The sequence below is a fragment of the Lepidochelys kempii genome, chromosome 19 (assembly GCF_965140265.1).
Source record: "Lepidochelys kempii isolate rLepKem1 chromosome 19, rLepKem1.hap2, whole genome shotgun sequence".
NCBI classification, from domain to species: Eukaryota; Metazoa; Chordata; order Testudines; family Cheloniidae; genus Lepidochelys; species Lepidochelys kempii.
In genome coordinates this window covers 11,239,012-11,264,425 of record NC_133274.1, presented here as the reverse complement: position 1 = coordinate 11,264,425, position 25,414 = coordinate 11,239,012, and the positions used below count along the sequence as shown (strand labels likewise).

General features: G+C 53.4%; 1 protein-coding gene across 1 annotated transcript; it reads right to left on the bottom strand.

Annotated features, from left to right (window-relative positions):
* Positions 1-24,941, bottom strand: SESN2 (sestrin 2). Its single transcript, XM_073318101.1, has 10 exons — positions 24,466-24,941; positions 12,221-12,286; positions 9,192-9,389; positions 7,712-7,894; positions 6,989-7,201; positions 5,859-6,009; positions 5,247-5,365; positions 4,356-4,546; positions 3,751-3,895; positions 1-3,160 (listed from the first exon to the last, which is right to left on the bottom strand). Exons 1-10 carry the CDS (start codon positions 24,553-24,555, stop codon positions 3,074-3,076), a joined length of 1,443 nt encoding a protein of 480 aa, XP_073174202.1. The 5' UTR covers positions 24,556-24,941; the 3' UTR covers positions 1-3,073.
* Between the last annotated feature and the right edge of the window lie 473 nt (positions 24,942-25,414).

The following is a 25,414-nucleotide window of genomic DNA, read 5'->3' as shown; positions in this document are numbered from 1 at the left end:
TTTGGAAAAAAAGTCAACTTTATTTCTCATCAACACAGATTTGGCAACAAAGTCACAACAATCAGCATTTTCACACCCACTTGGGAAGAAACACATCCAAAAAACCAATAACTTACACAGAATTACAGTTCAGCGACCAGTCCTTCACTGCGGCGACAGGCGGGCCTGTCAGTTCCACAAACTAGTCACTCCAGGGAAAGCAAGAGTGGGAAGGAGGGAACGGCTGTCGACCGGCAAAGCGCTGACAGTGGGCATTTCACAGTGACCTGCACGAGTGTGAAATGCTGTGGCACATCTGGATAAAGCTACAGACATTTGCTTCCCCCTTCCCCCCACCCCCCAAAGTCACACACAGAACAGTCTCACGTCCCTCCCTACCGGCATACGGGACCGGCCAACTTCACAAACACAAACGGAGACTGCTGTCCAGACCTTACCCTGTGCAAACCTGCCAGCAGGGCAAGAGCATTTCACTTCGCACGCCAGCGTGGGAAAGAGAAGCTGGCTTGAAGGAGCAGGGGCAGCCCACCTCAAACAGCGCCAACCATCTTTTGAGTTCACAGTGCATCAGCTGCCGGACCGTGCAATGCTGCCGTGGGGAGAGCGGTAGCTACAAGGCCCCACGTTTGTGAAAAGAGATTGGCTCTAGACAGAAAAAAGGAGACACGCACAACACTGCATTGCAAGAGCAAGGAGCGTGTGTGTGTGTGTGTGTGTAAAAATACACATATAGCCCAGCCTGTCTGTACACAAACCTTGCTTTACAATGGAGTGTATATATTATACACATGCACTGTATCCCGAGTGCGTGTACATAGTCCTTGCTTTACAATGCAGCATGTAACACACACGCTATATCCTGTACCATGTAATGCTTTCCAAAAAAAAAGTGACCAGAGAAGATCTTCCCCCGGGTCAAAAGTTTCAATTCCTCTATGCCTGGTTCTAAGTGGACATCACCCCAGAAGCATTTGCCCTCTTTGCAGTCTCTCTTACAGTGGCCATCAAGTCAGGCTAATTTGGTTTGTGTTTCTAGCTAATCAAAATATTGACAGCAATTAAGAGAGACCCTGAAAATCCCCACCCAGTTTGACTCCTGCAACGAATGGCTGGTGCCGGTGTGGAGTCCAAAGTGGAGCGGAGTCCATCCAGGATGGCTGCATGCAAGAGGCAAATGGTCCCTCTGTCTTTGGCAAGAGGAGGGAAATTCACCTATGTGCAGGGTTTCTAGTATTAGGCTGATGTACCACTTATGTTCCGCTTCAGAACAAAGGGTGGTAAGCGGGACATAGGCCCCAGTGGGGCCTAAGCAGTGCTATGGGGTGAATTTACCCTCAGGCCCTCTCGACCTACCAAGAACAGACACGGGACACTGTGTGCAAAGCAGACCCAAAACGATGGGCACAAAGAAAAAGGCCTTGTTCAGAAAGCGTCACACAGTGTATGCTCCCCACCTGCACCACAGACACCGCCTGCTTCCTAGACCTCAGAGCAAGGGCTATTTCAGCGGGACAGAGGAGGGGGTGCCCGACGTGGGAGGGACGTAGGTAATGCGGGGGCTGAAACGTGGGACACTCAGGAGAGGGGACGGAGGCGGGTGGGGCGAGAGGATGAGGCTGGTTTCAGGACGAAGCCAGGTACAAGTAGCAAGAGGTGGAGAGAGCAGCCTCCAAGTTTCCTTCAGTTTCGAACCTCTGTGGGTTGCTAGGGCAGCCTGGTGCTAGGAGCGGGAGAGATGCACATTCCGTGGGGTGGGGGGGTCACCCTGTTTAGCTCTCTGCACACACAGCACAGACCCCATGTCCCCCCCACCAAGCAGAGGAAGGGGAGCCAGAGCTGCACATGCCATGGACCATGAGGGCACAGGATACGTGCCAGACAAACTCACCCAGGGGGCATCCAGGTTGCTGCAGCCTGTCCCCCTCTGCCCCGGGAAAGACCTGCTTCTACTGGGCACTTCCAAGCCCTGAACTGGAGACACCTGTGGGTGCTCCTGTGGCCTCTTTCTCAGGGGGGGCTCAGCAATGCAGGGGCTCACAGCCATGGGGGCTCTCCCGCAGGCCCTGACAGCGGGAGCTTCTGGCCCAAACTCCCCTGCCAGGGCGGAGAGGCTCACACCCCACCGCACGGCCTGACCGGGGCGTCTGCAGGGCTGAGCGCTGTGCATGAGGGTGTGGGCTTCAGGTTACCCTACCCTCCCTTTGAGGCAGGTGCTGTGCAGAACAGCCACACAGACAGGGGCATCCCGCCCGTGCCCTGATCTCCCTCCATCCACAGCCCAGAGGCGTTCCATGGAGCAGAGCTCTGGAGAGCAGGAACATTGGCACTCGGCCAAGAAGACACGTAGTGTGGTGGCCGTGGCAGCAGCATGAGGCTGGCTGCATTTGTGCCCTTGGCTCTCCCCACTGGCCCCCGTGTGAGATGGCTGGTGCCCGGCAGGACTGCTCCCAGTCTTATGGCAACACACGCGGAGAGGCCACGCTGGGCCATGGGGGCAGGGAGGAGAGAGAGAGACACGCACGTTCCTGGTAGCCAGGTAAGCCTGCCGGCAGAGATCTCTTTGGCACAAGGCAAGGCCCTTCCCCTCAGCAGCGCCCTGGCCCCAGGCACGGCAGCGCAGTTCTCTGCTGCCCACTGCACTGGTCACCGGCCTCAGGACGGTCATGCATGGCACAGAGGGGGTAGCAGCCACCAGCGAGGGAGGGAGGGAGCTCAGTCTGATTTCGTGACACGCTAAACACTATAAAGGCACGTCTGCTTCAAGGCAGCAGCAAGAGTCCTGGTGTGGAGCCCGGCTGACAGTCCCCACAGGGAGGGCGCAGGATGGCTCCTGCCGGGCAGTGTCCGTGGGAACACTGGGCATGGCGGAGATGGTTCTTCATTACACAGGGAAGGGGCTGAGCAGTTTGGTGTTTACTGGCCCCGGGGAGAGAGGGGGGAGGAGCCCCCCAGCCCTTCGCTCCAGGGGCCCAGAGTATTTCCCGACGGATCCCAAACCCCCGTCGGTGAAGTCAGACTCCCCCGTCCCGCGCGGCGAGGCGCGGCCTGGCAGGGCGTGGGGAGCGCAGCGCTGTCAGGTCATGTAGCGGGTGATGGCTCTCAGAGCATACAGCAGGGCCGCCTGCCTCCGAGCCTCTAGCAGAAGCAGGTTCACGTGCACCTGGAACGGAGGGAGAGGGTGCTCAAGAGGCGAGGCGCGGTGCAGCGACGATGCGGCCTGCCGCCTCCACTTCCTGCCAGGGCTGGGGAGAGCCTGGGACAGCAAACGGATGGCTGCAGAGAAGGAGGATCCCCTCTCCCCACAGTGCGCGGTCGCACAATGGTCCTGGTGCATTCTGGGGTCTCCCCGCACAGCCACAGGCTGAGCACTGGACTGGGCAGAGGGATCACTGCTAGGATCTGGGGACATCTTCCAGCAGGGACCCCCCACCCCACCAGTGCCACAACAGGGAGGGCAGGATGAGCACAGGGGCCTGGACCAGCACTGGTGCCAGCCCACTGGGGGTTCCAAGCAGGAATAGTTTCAGGGTCCCCTCCCCAACATTAATAATTAACAGCCCCCCCGAGCTGCTCGGGGCCCTAAGCAATTGCCTAGCGCTGGCCCTGGCTGGGACCAGCGTGGCTGTGACAAGCTGCTCGGCTTTGCCTCAGTCACTCCCCTGGTTATACAAGGGGGCCACCTCAGCGCCTAGCCCTGCTCCTGGCGCCAGGGCTGCCCCCACGCCGGGGAGGGGAGGGGACGGGACGCACCTTCTCGGAGTGCTTGAAGTGTCTCCAGAAGTGGGTGTACATCCGCTTGGTGGCTTTCTCTGGGTAGCAGGCCACGGTTTTGATGTAGACTTTCAAGCTGCGCTCCAGGAGCTGGTTCACCTCCCCGTAGTCATAGTCGTCATATCTAGGAGGGGAGGGGAGAATCCCCTTTACCCTCGGGGAGACCAGGGCCATAGGGCCTCAGCCCAGCTCCTCCTGCCTTCCTTCCCTCCCCCTCCGGCATCCCTGGCACCTCTGCTCCCCTCCCCGCTGCCCTCCCAATCACAATGGGTCTCCATCCCAAACTGCAGGGACAGGGCCTGTGAGCGAGGTGATCCCAGGCAGGCCGTCCACACGCAGCTGTGCCCAGAGTAACTGGACAAAGACCACCAGCTTACTGCAGATGGGCAAGGCTTTGGTCGCAGCTGCCCATTGGCTGGATTCGAACCAGGCCCCAGAGCCCGTTCCCAGGGACCCTCCAATAATGGCTGAGCTGGAGACTCTAGACTCCTGGCCTGGGGCAACCAGGGAAAGAGGGAGAGGGGAGAAGTGGGTGTGTCTGAGGGCCAGGGCACTGTGGGCTCAGTGGGTCCCCAGTTACCTACCTGATGCCGAAGACACAGTGAATGTAATTCCAGATGGCTCTGCGGAGCATGGTGGTGTCCACCCCCCTGTGCATGGCAATGGTGTTATAGGTCAGGTTATAGACAACCTGGAACTTCTCGTCCAGCAGCTGCCCCATGTCGGGGTACAGGCGGTTAATCAGCGAGTAGCCATGGTCTTCCCAGGTGTAATCCTGCAAGGAGAAGGATGCTGGGACAGAGGCTCCAAAACCCCTGAGGGGAGCGAAGGGCCTGGCCCAGTACCCCATCCACAGGAGTGGGAGCCTCTCCGTGGACTTGGGGTCAGGCCTCCTGAGAAAACAGGAGCCTGAAGCATAGGACACAGCTCCCCAGAAAGGGACCGGCTGGTGATGGCAACACAGAGCCAGGCCCACAGACGGTGCCAGCCCCAAGTATGGCCCCACAGCCCTCAACGCGATCAGATGGTCCTGCTGCTCCTGCCCCACTCGGACGTTGCACACCACACATCTGGCTGTAGGGGAGAGAGCTCGGCAGCCCTGCAGACCCAGGAGGCAGGAGAATCAAGCATGCCCCAGTCGGCTGCGTCACTGCTTTACTCTGCCCCAGCCCCGAGCACTGGGCACCCATCGCAAGTCACTTTCCTTTTGCTGCCTGCTCAGTGCTCCGGCTCCGTCACCCTTGGGAACACCTCTGCTCTGCACCCACTGTGCCTCACCTGCAGGGAGGAGCCGCAGCAGCAGAGGTGGCCAGGCCCCTGGTTCAGCCACAGGAGGGAGACAGAGGGGCTGGAATGGCCAAGAGCAAGACAAGTGCATGCGGTCACCCCGATACACTCGCTCCGCACCACTCCCCTTCCCGTGGCCGCTGGGCGGCTGTATCGGGGAGCCCCAGCGCGCAGCCCACAGAAGGTACCTGAGCTCGGAAGGTGGGTGGGGCCTGCTCTCCTTTCCTAGTGAAATCCTTGTATCCAAACTCGGGATCCTCCACGAAGCACAGGACGCTGGGAGGCAGAGCGTGCTCAGCAATGTCAACTGGATGGAAAACAAAAGCCCACAGAGACGTTAGCGCCTGTCGAGGCCCCGTGGCAAAGACGACCCAGAGCCACCTCCCATGTTACTCCTGAGCTTTGAGTCATCGGCACAGTCCTCTGCAGAGCAAACCCGCAGCCATGATCTGCCCTAATGGGAGGTGCAATTAGCTCAGACCGCACTGTTCACCAATTACCCATGAGATAATTACATCTGACAGCAGGAATCCGTGACAGGCTATTGCTGTGCCCAGCACAGGGAGCAGAGCCAGCGTGGAGGGAGCTGCTGGCAGCCCCGCCAGGGAGGATTCCTTGCCTCCCCCCGACAGCATTTGAGCATCAGGCAGCAGCACTGTGGCGGAGAGGCCTTGTCCTTCCTACCCCACCAGGCTAAGCCAGTGACAGACTATGGCCAATGCAGAAGAGCCACTGAAAGCCTTTGGACCTGGCTGGGACATGTGCCTCTGCCCCTTGCCAGGCGCATCCTCCCTCCTCACCTGAGGGGGCCACAAGCAAACTCTCCGTCTTCTCCAGCTCGAAGCGGGTTTCCATCTCCTCCTGCGTGACCCCCTCCTCCTCCAGCTGGCACTCCTGAAGCAGCTTCATCCTCTCCATCAGCACCTCCACCTCCTGCATGGCATCTTTGCCCTGGACATGGAGAGAGAGAGCGGGCAGGGTCAGTACCAACGGCGGTTGGGAGAGGGATGCACCCAACTTCATTCCAAGGACAAAAAACCCCCTTTATGTAGGTGCAGAGACGAGCCCTTGGCGGGACCACATGCCTGTTATCCAGCGCAATCGGCTGCTGGCAATGGGACGTTTGCTGGGGCTTCGTTCATCCTTACGGTGTTATGCCAAGCTGGCACTGTGCCCAACACTACTCAGGTGCGACCCAGGGCCCTGTGCCTCTCTACCTATTGTGGGCTAGATTCTGTGCTACACCCCAAGGAGGGACTGCAGAGAAGGCACAGCCCAAGGGAAGGGGCAAGTCACCTTTACACCTCCAGTGTCACTTAGAGCAGTCCCAGGGCTGCTCTAATGTATGGTTTGCCTCCCCATGCTGCTTATGGGTTGCTGAACCACTCTGAATAGCTGCAGTGAAAAAGGTTCCAGCCACATCTCCATCTTCTCACTAAGCCCCACTCCCAATCCACCCTTACACTGTGAGGAGGACACGGTGGATGGCAGCCCTTGGATGCTCCTCTCTGGGGCTGTAAGAGAGGCCACAAAGAAGCCACATCAGCAGGGCAGGCACCACAGCTGGGTTAGAGCCAGCTTGGGCTTTAGCCTGCTGCAATCTCAGCAGGAATTGGGGTGCCCCTTCTCTCCTGGGGTTTGGCTGGGGAAGGATTTGCAGGGCTGCAGATGTAACCCCCTCCCTGGTAGTCGTTCGCACCAGGCTCTGGAACTAACTGCTGTGACCAGCACATGGAATGACTGGTAGCTGACTGGCCGAGCTCCTAACCCATCCACCCCATGACGGGACCGCCACGCGGCAGCAGGAAACCCCTTCCCTAACCCCTAGTGTTCCGCAACCCCCATCCCAGCTCTGCCGCGGCTGGGGGGACGGCTCTACCAGACACCAGCTCTGCACAGACAGCAGGGACGCGCGAGGTCCCCGACTTACACTGGAGCCGCTTGCGCCATCCTCAGAGGCGGGGCTGCTGTCGCAGCTGCGTGGCGAAGGCGGCTGGAAGGCGTGCCCCCCATCCTGGTCCGTCTCCAGGTTGATGCCACAGCCAAATACGAAGGAGGCGAGCGAGTGGTAGTGTGTGAGGAGCACCAGGGCCTGAATGAGCTCTGCCAGGGACCAGCTGTTCTCACCCGTCTTCAGGAGGGCCTGAAACACGCATGCACATTCCCCGGTCAGCTCTTCCCCAGAGGGGACGCATGCGGCGAGTATATCCCCCGACAGACCCAGTGCAGGGCGGATAGAGGGGAGCAGGGCACAGACCACTGCAGACCCTCAGCCCCCCTTGTGTCCTCGCCCCCCATGCCTGGGTCAGCACCTCTCCGCCGGCTGGTCGCAGAATCACCAGGGGGAGGAGGAAGGAGAGTAACAGGAAGGGCCTTCAGAAGGGTGGTGCGCCCTCCCCATTCCTGCCCTCCCTCTTTATGAGCCAGGAAATGCAGCAGCTCGCTCAGCTGAAGGAGAGCCCAGAGCCATAGGCCCCTCTCCCCCAGCACTCTGCATCCTTCATTTCAGGACAGCACATCCCAGGTACGAGCGCGACACCAAGCTGCCCTTTCCCTTCTTCCCCCTTTTCTGTGGCCCAGCAGTGAAAAGCAGCCCTCCCCCAGGTTGCTTATTGCGGGGCACACACCAGAGCTCCTCTCCCCGGGCACTCACCTCTATGTGCTCCTTGGTGATAAGCCAGGGCCGGTGAGCTAGGATCTTGTTGATTTCGTTGAGGTTCCTCAGTTTCTGGGGGGCACAGTGTAGGCCTTGGAGCCAGTCTGGGGTCCCTCCCACCTTCAGGAACTCTGCCACGTGGAAGCCAACCAGGTAGGAACACTGGTGCCTGGCCGCTGCCTAGGGGTGAGGGCAGAGGAGACAGGGACTATGATAAGGACATTTGAGATGGGAGAGAGCACATCATCCAGCCGGTTCTCCCCCGACCCAGGTCAGCCCAGGGCATTTCCCTTCTGCAGAGTCTCCAGGGCCGCATGTCCTCAAGCCTGGGATGTGGGATGGATTGGGGGGAGACATGAGTTATGAGGAGAGGCTGAGGGAGCTGGGATTGTTTAGCCTGCAGAAGAGAAGAATGAGGGGGGATTTGATAGCTGCTTTCAACTACCTGAAAGGGGGTTCCAAAGAGGATGGCTCTAGACTGTTCTCAATGGTAGCAGATGACAGAACGAGGAGTAATGGTCTCAAGTTGCAGTGGGGGAGGTTTAGATTGGATATTAGGAAAAACTTTTTCACTAAGAGGGTGGTGAAACACTGGAATGCGTTACCTAGGGAGGTGGTAGAATCTCCTTCCTTAGAGGTTTTTAAGGTCAGGCTTGACAAAGCCCTGGCTGGGATGATTTAACTGGGAATTGGTCCTGCTTTGAGCAGGGGGTTGGACTAGATGACCTTCTGGGGTCCCTTCCAACCCTGATATTCTATGATTCTATGACACAGACAGACCTCAGTTGTTCTCCAGCTTCTCAGTAATCTTTTTAATGAGAGGAAAAGTTGGTCTCTAGCTGCTCTGGTTATAAAGAAAACCTTCCATATGGGATTCAAGTGCCGAGAGTTGAAAGGACAGCGCAGCGATACGAGCTGCTGCATTTTTTCATTGGGTGCCAACTCGGATGCCCACAATACTTTGCACACCAACACCGTTAACGATATGAATGCTCACGGCAGGACAGAAAAGGGCAGGCAGATCAGATTAGGAAGATCCCCAACAGCGTTGTCCTGAGCGAGGGCTGCTCCAGGTAGGTGTATCTGTTACTATGGAGAGGCCTTTAGCAATGTGACGGGGCTGCAGGGAGAATGGAATCTGGAATTTCAGGGATTTGGGAATGGCGCGCGAGTGCTTTGGCCAGTGGAGTCTTCACATGGACTCAAGCCAGGGCAGTTCTGATGCTTCCTCTGGTCTCTTTCCCCACCCCAAGGAGACCCTAGCCGGGGCCCAATCCGTCTCCTGCTTAGCAAGTTGCTCTGGATATGCATCTCCAGATTTACCTCTGCTCCGTTCTACCCCCCTGCTGCCAATTCCACCCCCTAAAGCACCATGAACTGTTCTCCTACAGGCATTCAGATACTCACCCGTTCCCATCCCTCCCTGCAGCGCCCTGGCCCACGGGACCCGAGTGCCTGCCTCCCGCCAGGCACTTACCATGATGGCGATGTAGTGGCGCTTGTGGTAAGGCAGGGGCCCATCCAGGTGCAGCAGCAGGTACTGGGTCTTCCAGAAGCTGGCCAGGTACTCCGGGTGCAGCCCCATCACCATGGTGATGTTATCCACCCTGCCCATGGAGACCAACGCCTCAATGAAGAGCTGCCGCTGGGCCCTCTCCATGCCCTCCTGCAGGATCTGCGGGGAGAAAGACGCTGAGAATCCAGCTGCCCCAGGAGGATCCCAGCCCCATTTATCGTGGGACACGATGCGGGTCAGACAGGCAACTGCCCCGACCCAAATGCTAACAGCACAAGCTTCCCAGCTAACTGTCCAGGCCCGTCCCCAGAGGGCACTGCTTGCATCAGGGTCATTTCGACTGATTGCCCCCTAACCCTCCAGCTGCCCCACAGCGGCGGGGGCAGGAGTTCAGGAGGTCTGGGCTTCAGGGAACAATGGCTTTGTTTTGGGGCTTTTCAGTAACAAGCATGGAGAACGATGCTCGGCACACAGTAACATCACTTAGTTCTTACAGAGCGCTAGGGATTGCATTGGCAGCTCCTTTTATCTACAGACCTAGAGGCACGTTACAACCATCAGGCCACAAAGCCCCCCAGGAGGTCAGGACCAGTCATCCCATATTAGACAAGAGGGTAAGCTACATGCCTCGAGTCTTGCCAAGTCAGCCGTAGCAGTGCTGGGAAGAGACCCTATAAAGCCGGGAGGAACTAATACCCTTTTATTGCAAGCTCCCTCGGGCACGGACTCTCTGGGGGTGTTTGTACCACACTGAGTGTAACGGAGGCCTGGTCCAGGGCTGAGGTTCCTAGGTGCAATACAAACATGGACTAACAATAGCCAAAGGCAGGCAGAGTCCGAGGGCAGAGCCAGGCCCCAGGAAGTGCCAAGCTCAGCCACCCACGCTGTGTGCCCTGGAGCAAGCCTATTGCCCAGCTCTCCTCTCTGCAGTCTGCAGCACCTACAGGCAACAAGCAGCGAACCAGTCTCATCTTCCTAGGGCTGTCAGCACTGGCTGCGAACAGCAGAACTGCCCCACCTCTCAGGGCTCCCCAGGGCTTTGGGGAGGAACCAATAGAAACCCAGCTCGAGAAGGGCTCGATCTGTTTCTTGCAGCAGGCCTGGCGCCCTGCCAGCTGATGCAACACATCTGTTTGTTCAACCCACCTTCCGCATGCCGGCTCCTCCCCCGCCACACCCCCCAGCACAGGGCAGGCCCGGTTACAATGGGTTACAACAACAAGAGAGCCCTGATAAGGAGTAGCGGGTGCCCAGCTCTGCACCCTGACGTCAGTGGTAGAAGAAACCGTCCGTGCAGCCAGCCCGGGAACATAGCGATAGGCCAGCCAGGGCTTGACAGGCCTGCTGGAAGCTGCAGCGGGGCCAGTGTTGAATCAGGAGGAGGTGGCTCCCTGCCCAGAGGGCATCAGAACCAGAGCAGTTCTGGGTCTCAAAGCAGGGAGATCAGGAGCTGTTTAATCACCCTCCTTCGGCCCCCACCTTGGGCTAGAAAGGCGGCTGATGCAATTGGAGGGGCATGAACAAGCTGGGCTGCAATTAGCTCATTGTTTGTGAGCAGCATGGTGAAGGTCGCTGGACAAATGAAGCAACGATGCAGCAGGGTGATCTGGAAAGCCCCTCTCTTGCTGCACGGAGCCATGGGAAGCAAGCGCTCAGCTCTTCCGAAGGGCCTGCGAGCACACCTAGGGAACACTCTTTGCCTAGAGCAGTAGTTCTCAACCAGGGGTCTGGGGCCCCCGAGGGGGTCTCGAGCAGGTTTCAGGGGGGCCTCCAAGCAGGGCCAGCGTTAGACTCGCTGGGGCCTAGGGCAGAAAGCCGAAGCCCCACCATGTGGGGCTGAAGCCCGGGGCCCTGAGCCTCACCACGTGGGGCTGAAGCCTGAGCAATGTCGCTTTGTGGGGGCCGCTGTGGCATGGGGCCCCCTAACACCAGCCTGGCTTTTATATGCAGAAAACCAGTTGTTGTGGCACAGGTGGGCTGTGGAGTTTTTATAACATGTTCGGGGGAGCCTCCGAAAGAAAAAGGTTGAAAACCCCTGATCTAGAGGATATCGACAAGCCCCCCCATTCCCCAACTGGGAAGAAAGTGACCTGACTGGAGCGACACCTAGCTGTGCCTGCCATCTGGGGATCAAGGGCGACAGCCCTGTTTCTACACAAGGCACAGTGGAGCAGCGAATGCGGGGGAGGCTGAGAGAGAAATCTGGGTCATAACTCAGACCCCTGCCCAGCCACTAGATGGTCAGAAACGTCCAGTGGAAGCAGCACAAAGATCCCCCCTCCTGTGCCTCCCCACATGGGGGCGGGGGGATTGGAGAAGAAATCTTTCTTCCCCGGCACAGGAGCCTAGGCAGGTCTCCATCTTTTTGGAGAAGCCCCGGGAAGCCTGCTGAGAGCCAGAGGTCACAGGGGCCCATACTCTTCTGCTCTCAGCACACAGCCAGACCTTTAGACCCATGCAGGTGGCAAGCAAGAACCTCTCCCTCCCGGCCTGCCCGGGGTTTGCTGTCACAGGGGGCCCTCTCGTGCCACGCACCAGGGCTGTGCTTTGCTGCTTCCCCACCACCCCTCCCTGACTCTCACCATCCCACGTGCTGGAGAGCGACTGGCCGTGGTGGGAGGGGTGGTCAGAAAGTGAATTAAGGGGAATCTTATACCACCTCCCCCCCAACGGCTCCCATTCCAATCTATTGTACAGCCAGGTATCCCCACCGGCACTGATCCACAAGGACAGACTCCTTCCCAACCCTCTTCCACGCTGCTCAACCGGTTGGGGGGCCCAGGTGGATCAAACAAACAGATACCCCACCACCCCCACGCACTAAGCAGACAAACAGATCACTTCCTCCAGAGCTCTCACACCCTGGCAAGCAGGGGCTGGAAATCAGATCTCCAGTCTCCCCTGCGGCCCCAGCCCAGAAGAGTGGGGAACACATTTGCCCCCAGGAGCCTCAGAGAGAAATCAATTTGCTTTAAGTCCCCATATCCTACCTCTTCCACGGGGATGAAGGAACTTGGGCCTCTTCCCAGCTGCCGTGGGATTTTTATTCTTCTGTCCTAGGAAAGAAAAAAAAGGAATCGACTTTAAGACCTTGCCCAGTGTGGCACTGAAAGAAACCGGGGACGTTCCAATCCTGCCAGGGTGAGAGCTGCTTGCCTTCCCTCCAGAGGGGGGACAAATCAGAGTTGGCACCTCCCTCCTAGGTGAAGGCAGTGGGATGGGAAAGGACTCATGCAGTTACCTGGCTACTTTGGGGACTTGTCTGATGAGGTATCCAGAGCTGCTCTTTCTGTGCACCCTCCTCCAAACAAGCCTGCAGCAATCCCCCAAGTGGGTTTGCATCAGGCATACCTCCACGTGAGCCAGCTGCCCCAGCAGGGGTGCTGCAATTTACCAGCCACACGCCCACATGATGCCTCTGGCCAGGAGGTGGAAGATTGACAGAAACACTTCAGGAGATATCCCCTAGCAGGGCTGGTGTAACGGCCACTTGTGCTGCCTGATGAAATAACCTGACTCTGTTACACAGAAAGTTTGCTTCATGGAGCTAGCCTGACATCAGGACAGCTTCGATTGCATTTCACCTTTCAGTGAACTAGAGGGCTTTTTTCCCCGCTCCCCCGACTTTCAGGATATACAGAAGGGAATCTAAAGGTGGAAGATTATACTGTAGCAGCCAATTCAGTGCTGAGTTATTGAACCCATGAGTACACAAATGAAAAGAGCAGAATGGCATTACAAGATGCACTTTGCTCACTTGAATCGTCCAGTGATTTTAATTATTTATGCCGTGTTGGGTCTTAGGTTACCTGGAGCACCCTGCAGGGGATGAGGGGAGGGAAATCAAGGCACTGAGACGTGATAGCATAGATGGCTTTAACGTGGGTTCAAAAGCTCCCACAGAACTGCTCGTGTCTGGGCTGGCAGCGGATCAGAACACCACTCAGGTTTGGCACTTGCCACTGATAGTGAAACTTGCCAGGCCCAGATCCCACCATCAATCTTTGCCGACAAGCGGGGAGAAAACATGTACGTTGCTTCTGAATTACGTGGGCCAGGGGCTGAGGGAAGCGGGTCTTGCTCAGTGAAAGCGAGGGTGGTTTAAGTCGTCTGGAGGATCAGGTTAGAAGCAGCTTGCAGGAGGGGGAGCTATTTGTGAAGGGATCCAGAGGTAATGGGGTTTAGCTTGCAGTCGTTAGGGGTTTGGGTGTGAGCTCCGAATGCACACGAATAGAGTCCTCATCCAAATGTGCTAGGAGCCCTCGACCAACAGAACAAGGAACATACCAGAAAATTAATCCCCCCAAACATAAGTGCAGAGCAGTTAGAGTGAAACAGCCAATGACTACAAGCCAGGCAATGCAGAAGCCCAAGTTTCCCACCCTAATGCCCTGAAGGTCACCCTAAGGCCATTTTGGACTAAGAGGAAGCAAACTCCAAAGCCACAGGGCCCTCACAGACAACCCTAGGCAGCAGCTAGCTTTGAATGGTTACAGGCATCAGCTGCCGTAGCTGGGGATGCTTTAGGTAAATTAAGGTATTTAGCACCACAGGGTGCTAATGCTTTGGCAGGGGTAGGGGGGGATGCATAGCTGCACTGAGGACACCAGTGTATTCCAAACAAATGCTTCTCAGTCCCTAACGCTGCTTTTCAGGAGCGGATTCCTCCAGCTGTACACATGGTTAATGCTCGGTGACTGCTGCCGTTGCCCTCTAGGGGTATGTGTGGGAGGGGTAGGTGTTTGTGAGCAGGATCAGGACGGGCAGTTCAGTGCCTAGTGGCTGCATCCCACCGCTTTGGTGGCATTACTGGAGTCACTCCACAAGGAGTGACTCACACTACACAGACACCATCCCTAAAATGCAGCCACTTCTGGGGTGGAGGACAGTATGCCACACAGAGCATGGGGAAGAAAGGGAGAACAAACAAGCCTCAAGCAAGAACTCTTGGGCAAAGCCCTTTAACTTTTGCAAAGATCTTTAAGCACCGATTTCAAACAGACAAACTCCGGTTCAGCCTCTTCCCACACACAGTAAACTGCACTGAACCCAATTTCTTTTTTCCTTGGGAGGGCAAAGACCCTGAGATCTGAAACTGTGGTTCAAGGATCTCTAACAAGGGGAACACATCCCATCTACATCTCGGGCAGACAGGATGACTGTCCCCACCTTGCTGCATAGAGCCATTCCAAAGGCTTGGTGTAGTCGCTCCAGAATTAAGCCACAAACTTCTCCATTTGGTGTAAAGCTCCACCTTGTTGCAGCCACTTGTGCCACTGGGTTGAACTCACCATGACAGTGGGCCAGCTGCAGTTGGGAGGGGATTTAAAATTTAAAAGGCAATTTCCTGAAGCTGGAGGAGAGTGAGGGCATTGGGAAAGGGTGAGGGAGAAGCAAAGAACTAGAGATGTCAAGGAGGAGGGCTCATTTAAAGCTGCCTCACTCGTACACACGCTGACTCACTCTCTGCTCTATGGTACTTTTGTCCCGATGCTTCTCTCTTTTGTAGTTTCACCGGCGGAACGGAGTGAAATAGACTTGCTCATTTCTCTTTCACACAAACAGCATCTTATTCGTGTACCAATTTTCAAAGCCTAGGGGGAAATGCATGGCTTGGATCACAACAGCGCCTAGAGGTACCAGCTGAAACCAGAGCTCCATTTTGCTATGAGCTACAGATCAGGTGAGAGGCAGCCCCTACCCCAAAGTGCTCACAATCTAACAGAGGATGGAGGAAAGGGAGCATTATTATCTGCATGAGATGGGGAGTATTTCACAGATGGGGAACTGATCAGTGAAGAGATTGTCCACAAACTCCTCAGTCCCCGAGCCTTAACCAACAGAGCAAAGCATTTTTCTTTAAACCCAAACTTTGACCGGAAGTTCCCTGAGGAGGGAACCATCTTGTACCAGAAGTCTGCATATCACCTAGCATGGAACTGATCCGCTCCATGGTAAAGTCACCCCCATCTGCCTTCCTACAGCCCCCTGAGGAGATGGGACTTGTTGCCTTTGGGGGAGACAGAATGAAAGGGTTCATCAGCTTCCACCTCCAGACACAGGCGGACTGTGAGCGGACACTGCACAGGATGGGCCCAAGCCAAGCCCTTGCCGAGAGGCACATGCATGGTGCTTTTGCAGGCTAAGCTTTGCCTTCCCTCACCCCTCGCAGATGCACAAGTAACAGCTCAGAGGGATTCAGGGCAGGCTCACAGCAAAGTCCAATGACAACAGCAGGCATAGAGCATCTAGAGGAGGAAGCAGATAGGCCAGTCCAAGAGAGAACTAGCCCACATTGTGACACCTAATTGACCAGGTTGCTGGTTGTCACCAGACATTCAAGTCAGCCAATCACACCAGGCCGTCATCCCAGCCTACCCGGGTTACTAAAGTTCATAGTGACGTTACCTGCTGCGGGCAGCAATCTTGCCTAGCAGACTCTAGGATTAAAAACAAGGGTATGGACTGGAGGGGCAAAGGGCCACATCACACAGGGACTTGGGATAGCTAGAAATAGCTTTAAAAGAGACCTGCAGACATGTAGGGGATGGTGGAAGGGAGGGAAACTGGACTTGCCCGCCCCCGCTTTATAATGGACACGCTGGAAGAGAAAAAATCCTGCTCATTTTTTGCACATTGGAAATTCACCTCTCGTCTACCCTCGAGGTTCTACGGGGACCAGAGAACTCATGGAGTTCCCCAGCTTTCAGTCCCTTGTGACATGGGAGCAGAGGAAAAGATTTTATTCAAAATGATTAAACTGTGAGGAGAGGGCGTAGGTAAGTGGGAAGCCCCACCACTGGGTAACTCCAGTGCCCAATGGGAAAAAGGCTGCCTGTTAAAGATTCAACATCCCTGCCCCTTCTCTCAAGGGGATAGTTCACAAAACTCCTCTCCTACCAAACACACATGCACCCTCCCAGCCCTGCAGCAACCAGTCAACCCTGATATTTCTAAGGAAAACTGCACGCAGAAAAAACCATTAGCCACACACCACCCGAGTCAGGCACCTTTAGACAAAGCGAGCAGAACGAAGCAAGGGTGCAAACACACCCTGGGCAATAAACCCCATTATTGCAAATGCCAATCAGCAAGAGTCTCTCCTGACCTCCAAAGAGCAAAGGGTTGCTCCCAAGCACACCTTGGCCAGCGTTGTATTTATTTCTAGAAGAAACACAGGTTCTCATGAAGGGCTTGAACCTGTTTGGGAGGCAGACTGAGTGGCCCAAGAGGGCTCTGCCACAGTCCCACTGGGTGCCCTTGGGCAAGTTACTTCATGGTTCTGTGCCTCAGTTTCCCCATCTGTAAAATGGGGATAATGACACTGACCTTTGTAAAGCATTTCAAGAACTACTGATGAAAAACACTACTGAAGAGCAAAGTATGATTATTTTCCATCCCTTCATGTTTATCATTCAACTGTGTGTTTCCGTCAATTTAAATGTCTTTCCATGTACTAACCCAATTTCTGCTGAAGTTTATTACACTCAGTTCCTCCAGCTCACCTGCAAGCTCATTTACCATTCTTCAGACCTTTCAGAACTTCTTTAGACTTTTCCTACACCATTTCCTCCAAGGGATGGTCTGATAATGGGGATTTTTGCACTGGTGTAAGCTGTAGCAGCATAAGCCACCCCAGTATAAGTCACACGAGTCTAGTGCAACCTGGCCAGTTACACCGGTGCAAAAGTCTCAGTGCAAACAAGTCCTTAAGTTATCCCTTATTTCCCTTTTCCCAAATTCAGCAAAGTACGTAATCCCATGCAGAACTTTACACAGGTTAATAGACCAGTTGATTTCCAAGGACTGCTCGGGGACTTAAAGTTAAGTGCACGCTCAAAGTGCTTCACTGAAACTGAGGCCTTAGTTCTGATCTGCCCCACATCCTCAAACAGATCAGCCAGCCATGGTTTATTTTAACAACGTATATGCGTGAAGTACCCTACCCATAACTCCTCTCCAATCATCTGATTGCAGGAAGAACCTATTGTATCCATTTCTCAACTATCTACAAATCCCTCAATACCTCTTCTGATCTTTTGTTGATCAATAGCTACATACCCCAGTGATAGGTGCATTAGATATTTCTCATGGACAGATGTCCTCTGCAGACTAGTTCCTTAAAAAAAAAAGAAAAACAAAAAAAAAAAAAAAAACCAAAAACCTGTCCACTTTGGTCATGGAAACAAATCCTGGTAGCAACAAGCAGGTGCAAGGTGGCTGCAGTTAGCATAGTTCTGATCCAACGTGGCCTGTATGTGACTGAATAGTTTTGGGAAATTAGAACATAGAACGGCCATACTGGGTCAGACCAAAGGTCCATCTAGCCCAGTATCACTTGATGATCACTTTAGATAAGCTATTACCAGCAGGACAGTGGGGTGGGAGGAGGTATTGTTTCATGGTCTCTGCGTGTATATAATGTCTTCTGCAGTTTCCACGGTATGCATCCGATGAAGTGAGCTGTAGCTCACGAAAGCTTATGCTCAAATAAATTGGTTAGTCTCTAAGGTGCCACAAGTCTTCCTTTTCTTTTTGCGAAGACAGACTAACATGGCTGTTACTCTGAAACCTGTCTACTGACAGTGGCCAGTGCCAGGTGCCCCAGGGGGAATGAACAGAACAGGTAATCATCGCGTGATCCATCTTCTGTCACCCATTCCCAGCTTCTGGCAAACAGAGGCTAGGGACACCATCCCTGCCCAGCCTGGCTAATAGGCTTATTCTGGCTGATGATCCTGGGACTTTTTTTTTTTCTTATTATTATTATTTTAACTGATGCAATGTGCCCACAGGGAAACAGATGCCACTTAGTGATCTCTGCCAATCCTGGTTCTTCTTCAAGAATCCAAGGAGGCCAGGTTTACACCTGTACATTCCAGGGTATGGGTTGCCAAATGCCCAAAGAGGAGTCTGGCAGGAGCTCATGTTTGCAGCAAAGCGATCATGCCAATCCAATTACAGCACTTCCTTGAGACACAGGAAGTTACACGGTCAGGCTGGCATGTCTCACTCAATGCTGGCAGCTTTCTGAATGCCTGGAGCACCACTAGTTGGACATCAGCTGCTGGAGACAGACAAGTTAAGAAGGGCAATGGGGGAAGAGGCGGTGATCAGCGTCTGTATTGGTCCAAAGGACAACAACTGGGCTAGTCAGAGGCAACCAAGGGAGTTAGGCCTCCAAATCCCACTGAATTCCAGTGGGACTTGGGCACCTGATCCCCAAGGTTCCCATGGAAAATCCCAGCAAAAAACGGAAACACACAGCAAGCCCCTGTCCTTCCCAGCATGATCCCCAAAACCAACTCGCTCAGGCAAAAAGGGAAGGGGAAGGAAAAAGAGACACCCTGAGGAAGGATTAACCCCTCTGTAATCACCCAAGGGCCCACCAGAGACACTCTGTGCACCCCCTTTTCCCCTGCCCAGGGCCCAGGAGCAATCTGCTCTGGATGTACTCCTCAGCCATAGGTCAAAAGCCTTTATATACAGGGAGATCGGCTCCAGTGACCCCACCTCCAAGAAGCATCCCACTAAATACACTTTGGCTCACTCATTGATGACCACCTGTCCTAGGAGGTTAAGCAGCAAAGGAAAAACTAAGCCCCCATCGTCCAAAATCACCTTTATCATATTCCCACCTATCTTCTACGGCCCAGCCAGCCAGACTACCCAATTCACCCTCTCCTCCACCAGACCCCTCTTCGCAGACCCCTAGTTCAGTCCTGATCTCCCCTTCAGCAGCAGTTCCCCTCTGGACTACCTGTCCCTTCTTCCTTCCCTATTTACAAGGCTGCCTCTGAGTCTGGCTGCTTGGTGTTACAAACAAACAAGCAGGTTTCCTGTGATGCAATTCACCCTGCATGTTTCACCCTAGGAGGTGTTAACACCCAGTCAGAGGTGCCAGATGGCTCTTCAAAAGGAGAACATTCTGATGGCATGAAACAAAATACCTTGAAGGACCAACAGATCATCAGCTGTACTTATTTTAAACTACCTTCCACCAGTGATGTTAGCACAATTCTCCCCCCCCCCCCCCAACCGCTGGCACCCACCATTTACTAGTCACCTGTAATGCTGCATTGTAGCCATTGTTCAGACACGCTGAACATGGCTATTTGTTAGTTTCATGTGTTTATTAATAATTTGGTGCATTATGGTTCCCTTTGGCCAGTTAATCCTCACACCACCCTCTACTGCATTACCCCTGTTCGACAAAAGGGGAAGCTGAGACATGGAGCCACCGTCCTGATTTGCCGGAGGCCACAAGAACAGCTTATGCCAGGCCTCTTGATTTCCAGAGAGCCCTGTGCTTTAACCACTTGGGAGCACAGAGGAGGCCCTTCCTCAACTGAAAGATCTGGGATTGGTGCTCCTGGAGACAGAACACCCAGCAACAAGAGCTAATGGTCTGACGGGGGGTGGGAACTCTGGTGCCAAGTGATGCCAAGCTTAGCAAGGTATTGGCAAAGAGCATGCCTGAGAAGGACACCAAAAGATTAAGCAAACAGAATTACTGCCAGGGCCAGGAAACCAGTTTATTATCTATGGCTCTGTTTATACAAAAAGAAAAAAAGGGATCCTGATGGGAATCTGGAGAGGAGGGAGCAGTGATAGGAAAGTCAGGGCTAATCTACATCCGTGCAGCTGCACCACCCCTGGTGAAGACACTCTATGCTGACAGGAGGGAGCTCTCCCGTTGGCATAATAAATCCACCTCTGTGAGAGGTGGTACCGGTGTTGGCGGGTGAGCTCTCCCATCCAAATCAGTGCTTAGGTGGGTGTACCTTATGTCGCTCGGGGAGAGGGGCTTATTCACACCCCTGAGCGATGTAAGTTATACCGAAGTCAGCGGTAGACCTAGCCTCAGACATAGTGATGAATCAGATGGAACATCAGACAATCTCTTGACACTTCCTCACCCCTTTACTAAAAGTGTCCTTGCTGTATCCCTGCTCTGGTCATTGCACTCCGCCTCCCTAAAAGTTCCCCACCTGCCATTTCAACTGGTTACAGTATTCTTCCGTTGTAGGCCTGAACCACTACCTAAGGTCAGCGTGCACACGGCTGTGTTCCAACCAAGAGGTGACTGCATCTCCAGGGTGGGTGAAGGGAAACCCTACAGAACCTGTGCCCACTATGCCAGCATATTGGGGCAGCCTAGTTCCTGTCCATGAATTCTCAAAATGAAAGGTGCTCTAAAAGTGCAGATCATGAAATTCTACACTATCGCATATTAGTCCCAATATAAGGATGGCTTCACCGTATTTGAGGAAGCACAGAACTCAGCCCCTCCTACCCTTAACAGTTGAGATGAAAGGGCATCTCTTTTGCGGGTAGCAGTACATGGCCTAAGACAGACAGCTAAGCAGTTCTGATCCTAACCTGCAGAGATCAGCGTTACATTAACAGATTCATTGTTATATATTCATTATTTAAACATTCTTATACAGCTTTTCCTATCTTGCACCCTAACCATGTGGGATAAATTTTTTGATGTAGGTTCTTCACTGCTGTACAGTGGTTTCCAACTGCATTCCCTTTCTAGGACTCTACATTATTACTTAAAAGCTACAGTGTATTAATTTGGGGACAAAACTCCACAGCTTCTGAGTGGGAGCCCCAATCCCCCTATGTCTGGAGTAGAGTTGATTGATGTGGGGGCAGGGGAAGAGGAGGGGAAATAGCAAAAATGTCCAGGAGAAAGTGTCCCTATTTTTTGTAAAATAGGTTTTTCCCCCCCCCCTCCATTTAAATTGTCAACATTCTGAAATTCAAAAGATTTCAGCCCGCAATGTATTTGGTTGAAAGACAGAAAACTTGGCAAGGTTTTTGCTGAAGCTTTGAAATTCCCACAGTTTTGAACAGCTCTGATGCTGGTGCACTGGCCTTAAGGCGAGGAAGATACTAACCTCTAGAGGAGAAGGGATGTGATGGGCCACCCATGGGGCTGGCAGATTCAGAGTTGCATTAGTGTTGTTAAGATGAAGCATCCTCTAGTAATTAAACCACACGCCTGAACATACAGAATCCTGGGTTCCATTCCCACCTCTGTCATCAGCTTGCTTTGCAGTCTTGCAGGAAATCAGGATAGCCACAGTGCCTCTGATTTCCCCCCCCCCCCCCGCCCATATCTGTAGAAAAGGGTAATACTTTGCAGGGATGTCTGTGAGAAGAATCAGTGGTTCTCAAACCTTTGTACTGGTGACCCCTTTCACACAGCAAGCCTATGAGTGCGACCCCCCCGCCCCACCGTATAAATTAAAAAACACATTTTTTATATTTAACACTATTATAAATGCTGGAGGTGGAGTGGCATTTGGGGTTGGAGGCTGTCCCCCATGTAATACCCTCACGACCCCTTGAGGGTCATGACCCCCAGTTTGAGAACCCCTTTGCAGTGTAGTTGTAGCCTTGTGGGTTCCAGGATATTACAGAGACCAGCTGGGTGAGATAATATCTTTTACAGGACCAACTTCTGTTGGTGAGAGCTTTCAAGCCATTCAGCTCTTCTTCTGGTCTGGGAAAGCTATTCCAAATGTCACAGCTAAATGCAAGACCGAACAGATTGTTTAGTGTAAGTAGTTAGCACATATTCTAAGGAACCATTCATGGTAAACACTGGATTTATGGCTTATTACAACAATCTGTAACCCACTCTGTTCTCCTATGACCGCAGAGGTGTTAATGGACCACTCTAAATTGAATGGTCCCTTACAATATGCACAAACTACTTCTGCTAAACAATCTGTTCCATCTTGCATCTAGCTGTGACACTGGGAGTACCTTTCCCAGACCTGAAAGAGAGCTATGTATGAGCTTGAAAGCTTGTCTCTCTCACCAACAGAAGTTGGTCCAGTGAAAGATATTACCTCACCCACCTTGTCTCTCTAGTGTTCCTAAAGCACTTTGCAACCCCTGACCCCATCCCCTTTTCCATTAATGTCCCCTCCCTCTTCATTTTTCTTTCCACTTAGCTCATCCCATCCTACCTAATCTACCTTAAAAACAAAAACTATGGAATTAACATACAATTTGCTGCCATGACATTGTTCACTCCTCTTGGGTGTTCTACCTCTTTCCCCACCCTGGGTCTGTCTAGTATATTTACATTGTAAATGCTTCAGGACAAGGACTGTCTGCTACTTTGTACAGCGCCTAGCACAATGGGCACTGCACAATTAACATGATTAATAATAAAGCCTTGGAAGCACCAAATACTAGTATTCACAGCACTTCAGGATCTGACACAGTGATTGCTTCTCTATACCACTCCCAAGTCCCAAACCCATTTGTGGACTAGCACCAAATTCCAAGCTCCTCCATAAATGAAAATCTATTTTGAATACTCCCTAGCAGAGGTCAGGGAAGAGAAAGCTTGTATTCTTGCCCACCCCCATCCAGGTCTACATGAGACACAAATGTTTTCTGCACAATGAAGTTCTGTTCACAAGAGGATTCAATTCTGCCATCTTCAGAAACAAGCACAGTGCCTGGAAATAACCAAGGTCTCTCTATGTAACTACTAGACCTTACTACCGAGACAAGAATGATAAAAGCAGTGTGCCAAGAATCACTGGACTGGCACTTGGGAAACATGGGTATTGTGTCATCTGCTCTGGCACCAACCTGCTGTGCAGCTTTGGTTAAACCTCTACCCCTTTCTATGCCTCGGTTTCCCCTCCCAGCTTCTGTCATTTTTTTAGGCTATCAGTTACTGCACGCAGAGTTTGCCTCAAACTAACTACCAAGTCCCCAAGGTGCCCAGATGGGGCCACACAGTTAAGAGGGCACAAAAAACAAGTACAGAAACTGCACAGGGCCCAATAACCCTGTTCTATTCTATTTGCCCTTCTTATCTGCATCTGCCTCTTCCCCACGTTTATTTCCCCTGAAACAAAAGATTATTTTAATTCACTTCTCTCCTCAGACAACTGAGAGCGGGTGGCCTTTTAATCCAGGGAAGTGTCTCAGGGCCCTCAAACGCAACCCCGCCCCCTCCTCAAGAAAGCTTTTAGTTACTGTATTGTCCTCAGCACCCTGCAAGGGGCAAGCCATATTTTAACTTCTTGGGAGCACCTCTTTGCACAATTCCAAACAGGTGGTCCCACCGCGTTAGCAAAAGAGAGCTAAGTGCATTCGGAGGGCTCTGCATGCACTTGGGCCCCACTGAATATGGGTACTGAAGATGGCAGCTGTGCCTTAAGGCAATACAATTCCCTGCCCAAGAGCCAAGTGGGTAAATATTATGAAAGGGCCATTTTGAACCCAAAGGAGGTTGAGAATGACTATTTAGAATTTAGCAGTTTAGAGTCAAAGGAGGTTTCTGTAACCCAGGGGAGCAGACTCATCTCCTTCACATCGCTGAAGGAGGGGAAAAGATGGGGGAAGGGGGGATCCTTTTCTTAAACTGGAGTGAAGGCTGGAAGCTAAAGAAAATCTTAATGAGCCCTGCCAGGCTTTACAAAGTGACCCAAATGTATTAAAGCCAGGAAATTCAAAACAATAAAAATAAAATAATAAAAGATGGAACTGGGGTTGGGAAAACTCCTTTGGGAAGGGAAGGTATAGTTAGTTACTTTTTAATTCTGCTTCTACTTAATCTGTCAACTTTAGAAGGGGCTGTTCTCCTAGAAGTCAGTAAGAGTAATTCTTAAAAGTGGTCTCAGCCCCCTGATCTGCTGCCACATTAGCTAGCCACCCATCCCCACACCCTCCTAACCTGAGACTTCTTGGTTAACCCCTTCGGGGGATGACTGGCCCACCGTTTGGGACATGTCTGTACTTGCGCCCTCTTCGCCAAACAGCCAGTCAAATGGAAACTTTGATTTGCCTCCAAAGAGGCACAGAGAGAGAGAGAGAGAGAGAGACCTCAGCTCACTACACATGCAAGACACTGCAAAGCTGTTTGCCCATCGGATCTGGGATTCATCACCCCAGGTAGTGCGCCCATATTCGTCACTGGTATGCCAGCCTCACGCCCCTGTTGCGCCCCCAGTCCACCGCCTGATGCAACTGGGGTAAAACGTACTATGCCATGTCAAAAATGTTACAGAATCCCTTACGCAACCAGGCTGGATCTGGAGCGCACCCCTCCCCAAATCATTAAGATTGGAAAAGTAAACAGCTCCTAAATTACAGACCGGGACAGCAGAGGAGAGGAGGAGACTGGAAAATGAGCAAAGACCCTTCCCGGAAAAAACAACAACAACCACCGGGGTATTCCCTCTTCCATTACCTGTTTAGTCCTCAAATCACCACATTGCTCGCAGGGTAAATAGCCCTTGATGCCCGTGCAGCCGCAGCCATCGGAGCCGGCAACAATCATGGTGCTGTCTGGGGTGGCGGCACTCGGGGGGACGGGGGAGCCGTGCTGCGACGTCCGCGCCAGCGCTCGGTCCCGGGATCGCGTTATCTGTCCGGAGGCTGAAGGTGCATAGCGGATCGGGCAGCCCCTGGAGGCGTCAGCGTCACCGCAGCTGGTCGCGGTCCCGGGGTTCTATGGCCGAACGTCCGAACGCCGCAGGGCTCTGGAACGTCCGGGCGCATCCGCGTTCTAGAGCGCCCCAGGGCTCCGCTACCCAACCAGCCGCGCAGAACCCGCGCGACCGCCCGGAGCACTGACCCGCGACTCGGCCGCGGCCCCCGCCAGCTGCTCTCTCCTACGGCTCCAGGCGGGCGGAACTGCAGCCAGCGGCGGCCCACGGACCCAATCACCTCACAGGAGGAGGAGCCTCCTCCAGAGCCATGACTCAGCCCCCTAAACTTCTCCTCCAATAGGAAAGGACAGAGCCGCTTGGGATTTTGGGAATGCGAGTTTCAATCGCTGTTTACTACTTTGGTGCGGAGCCGATCTCCTTGGAAGAGAAGTGGGGGCAAATTTTGCAGGCTGTTAGCGAGGGCTGAACACGGCAATTTGAATGCAACAAAGACACGCATCGGATTAGTGCCGCCCTCACCACGGGAGAGTCTTAATTTTCTTTGGAGGAATATCCTGAGATAAAACTTGATCCTCCTTTGGGGGGAGGGTGGGAGTGGATGAGAGAAGGTTAGAGAGGAACAGGGAAGGAAAAAAACGTTTACCATTGAAAGTATTTGTAAAAGGTCCCTCTCGCAAGGTGCATCCATGTTCCTGAGATCAAAATCTAGCCACCTTCCTGTGTACGGAGTTTAAAGTGGTTTGAAAA

What these genes read in the sequence shown, in the direction of transcription:
- SESN2 (XM_073318101.1), bottom strand. Translation starts at nt 24,555, where the DNA reads ATGATTGTTGCCGGCTCCGATGGCTGCGGCTGCACGGGCATCAAGGGC. An exon ending in GCCACTACATCGCCATCATG is followed by an intron (nt 7,895 to 9,191) that starts GTAAGTGCCTGG and finishes CCTCACCCCTAG; the next exon opens with GCAGCGGCCAGGCACCAGTG. An exon ending in CACTGTGTCTTCGGCATCAG is followed by an intron (nt 3,896 to 4,355) that starts GTAGGTAACTGG and finishes CTCCCCTCCTAG; the next exon opens with ATATGACGACTATGACTACG.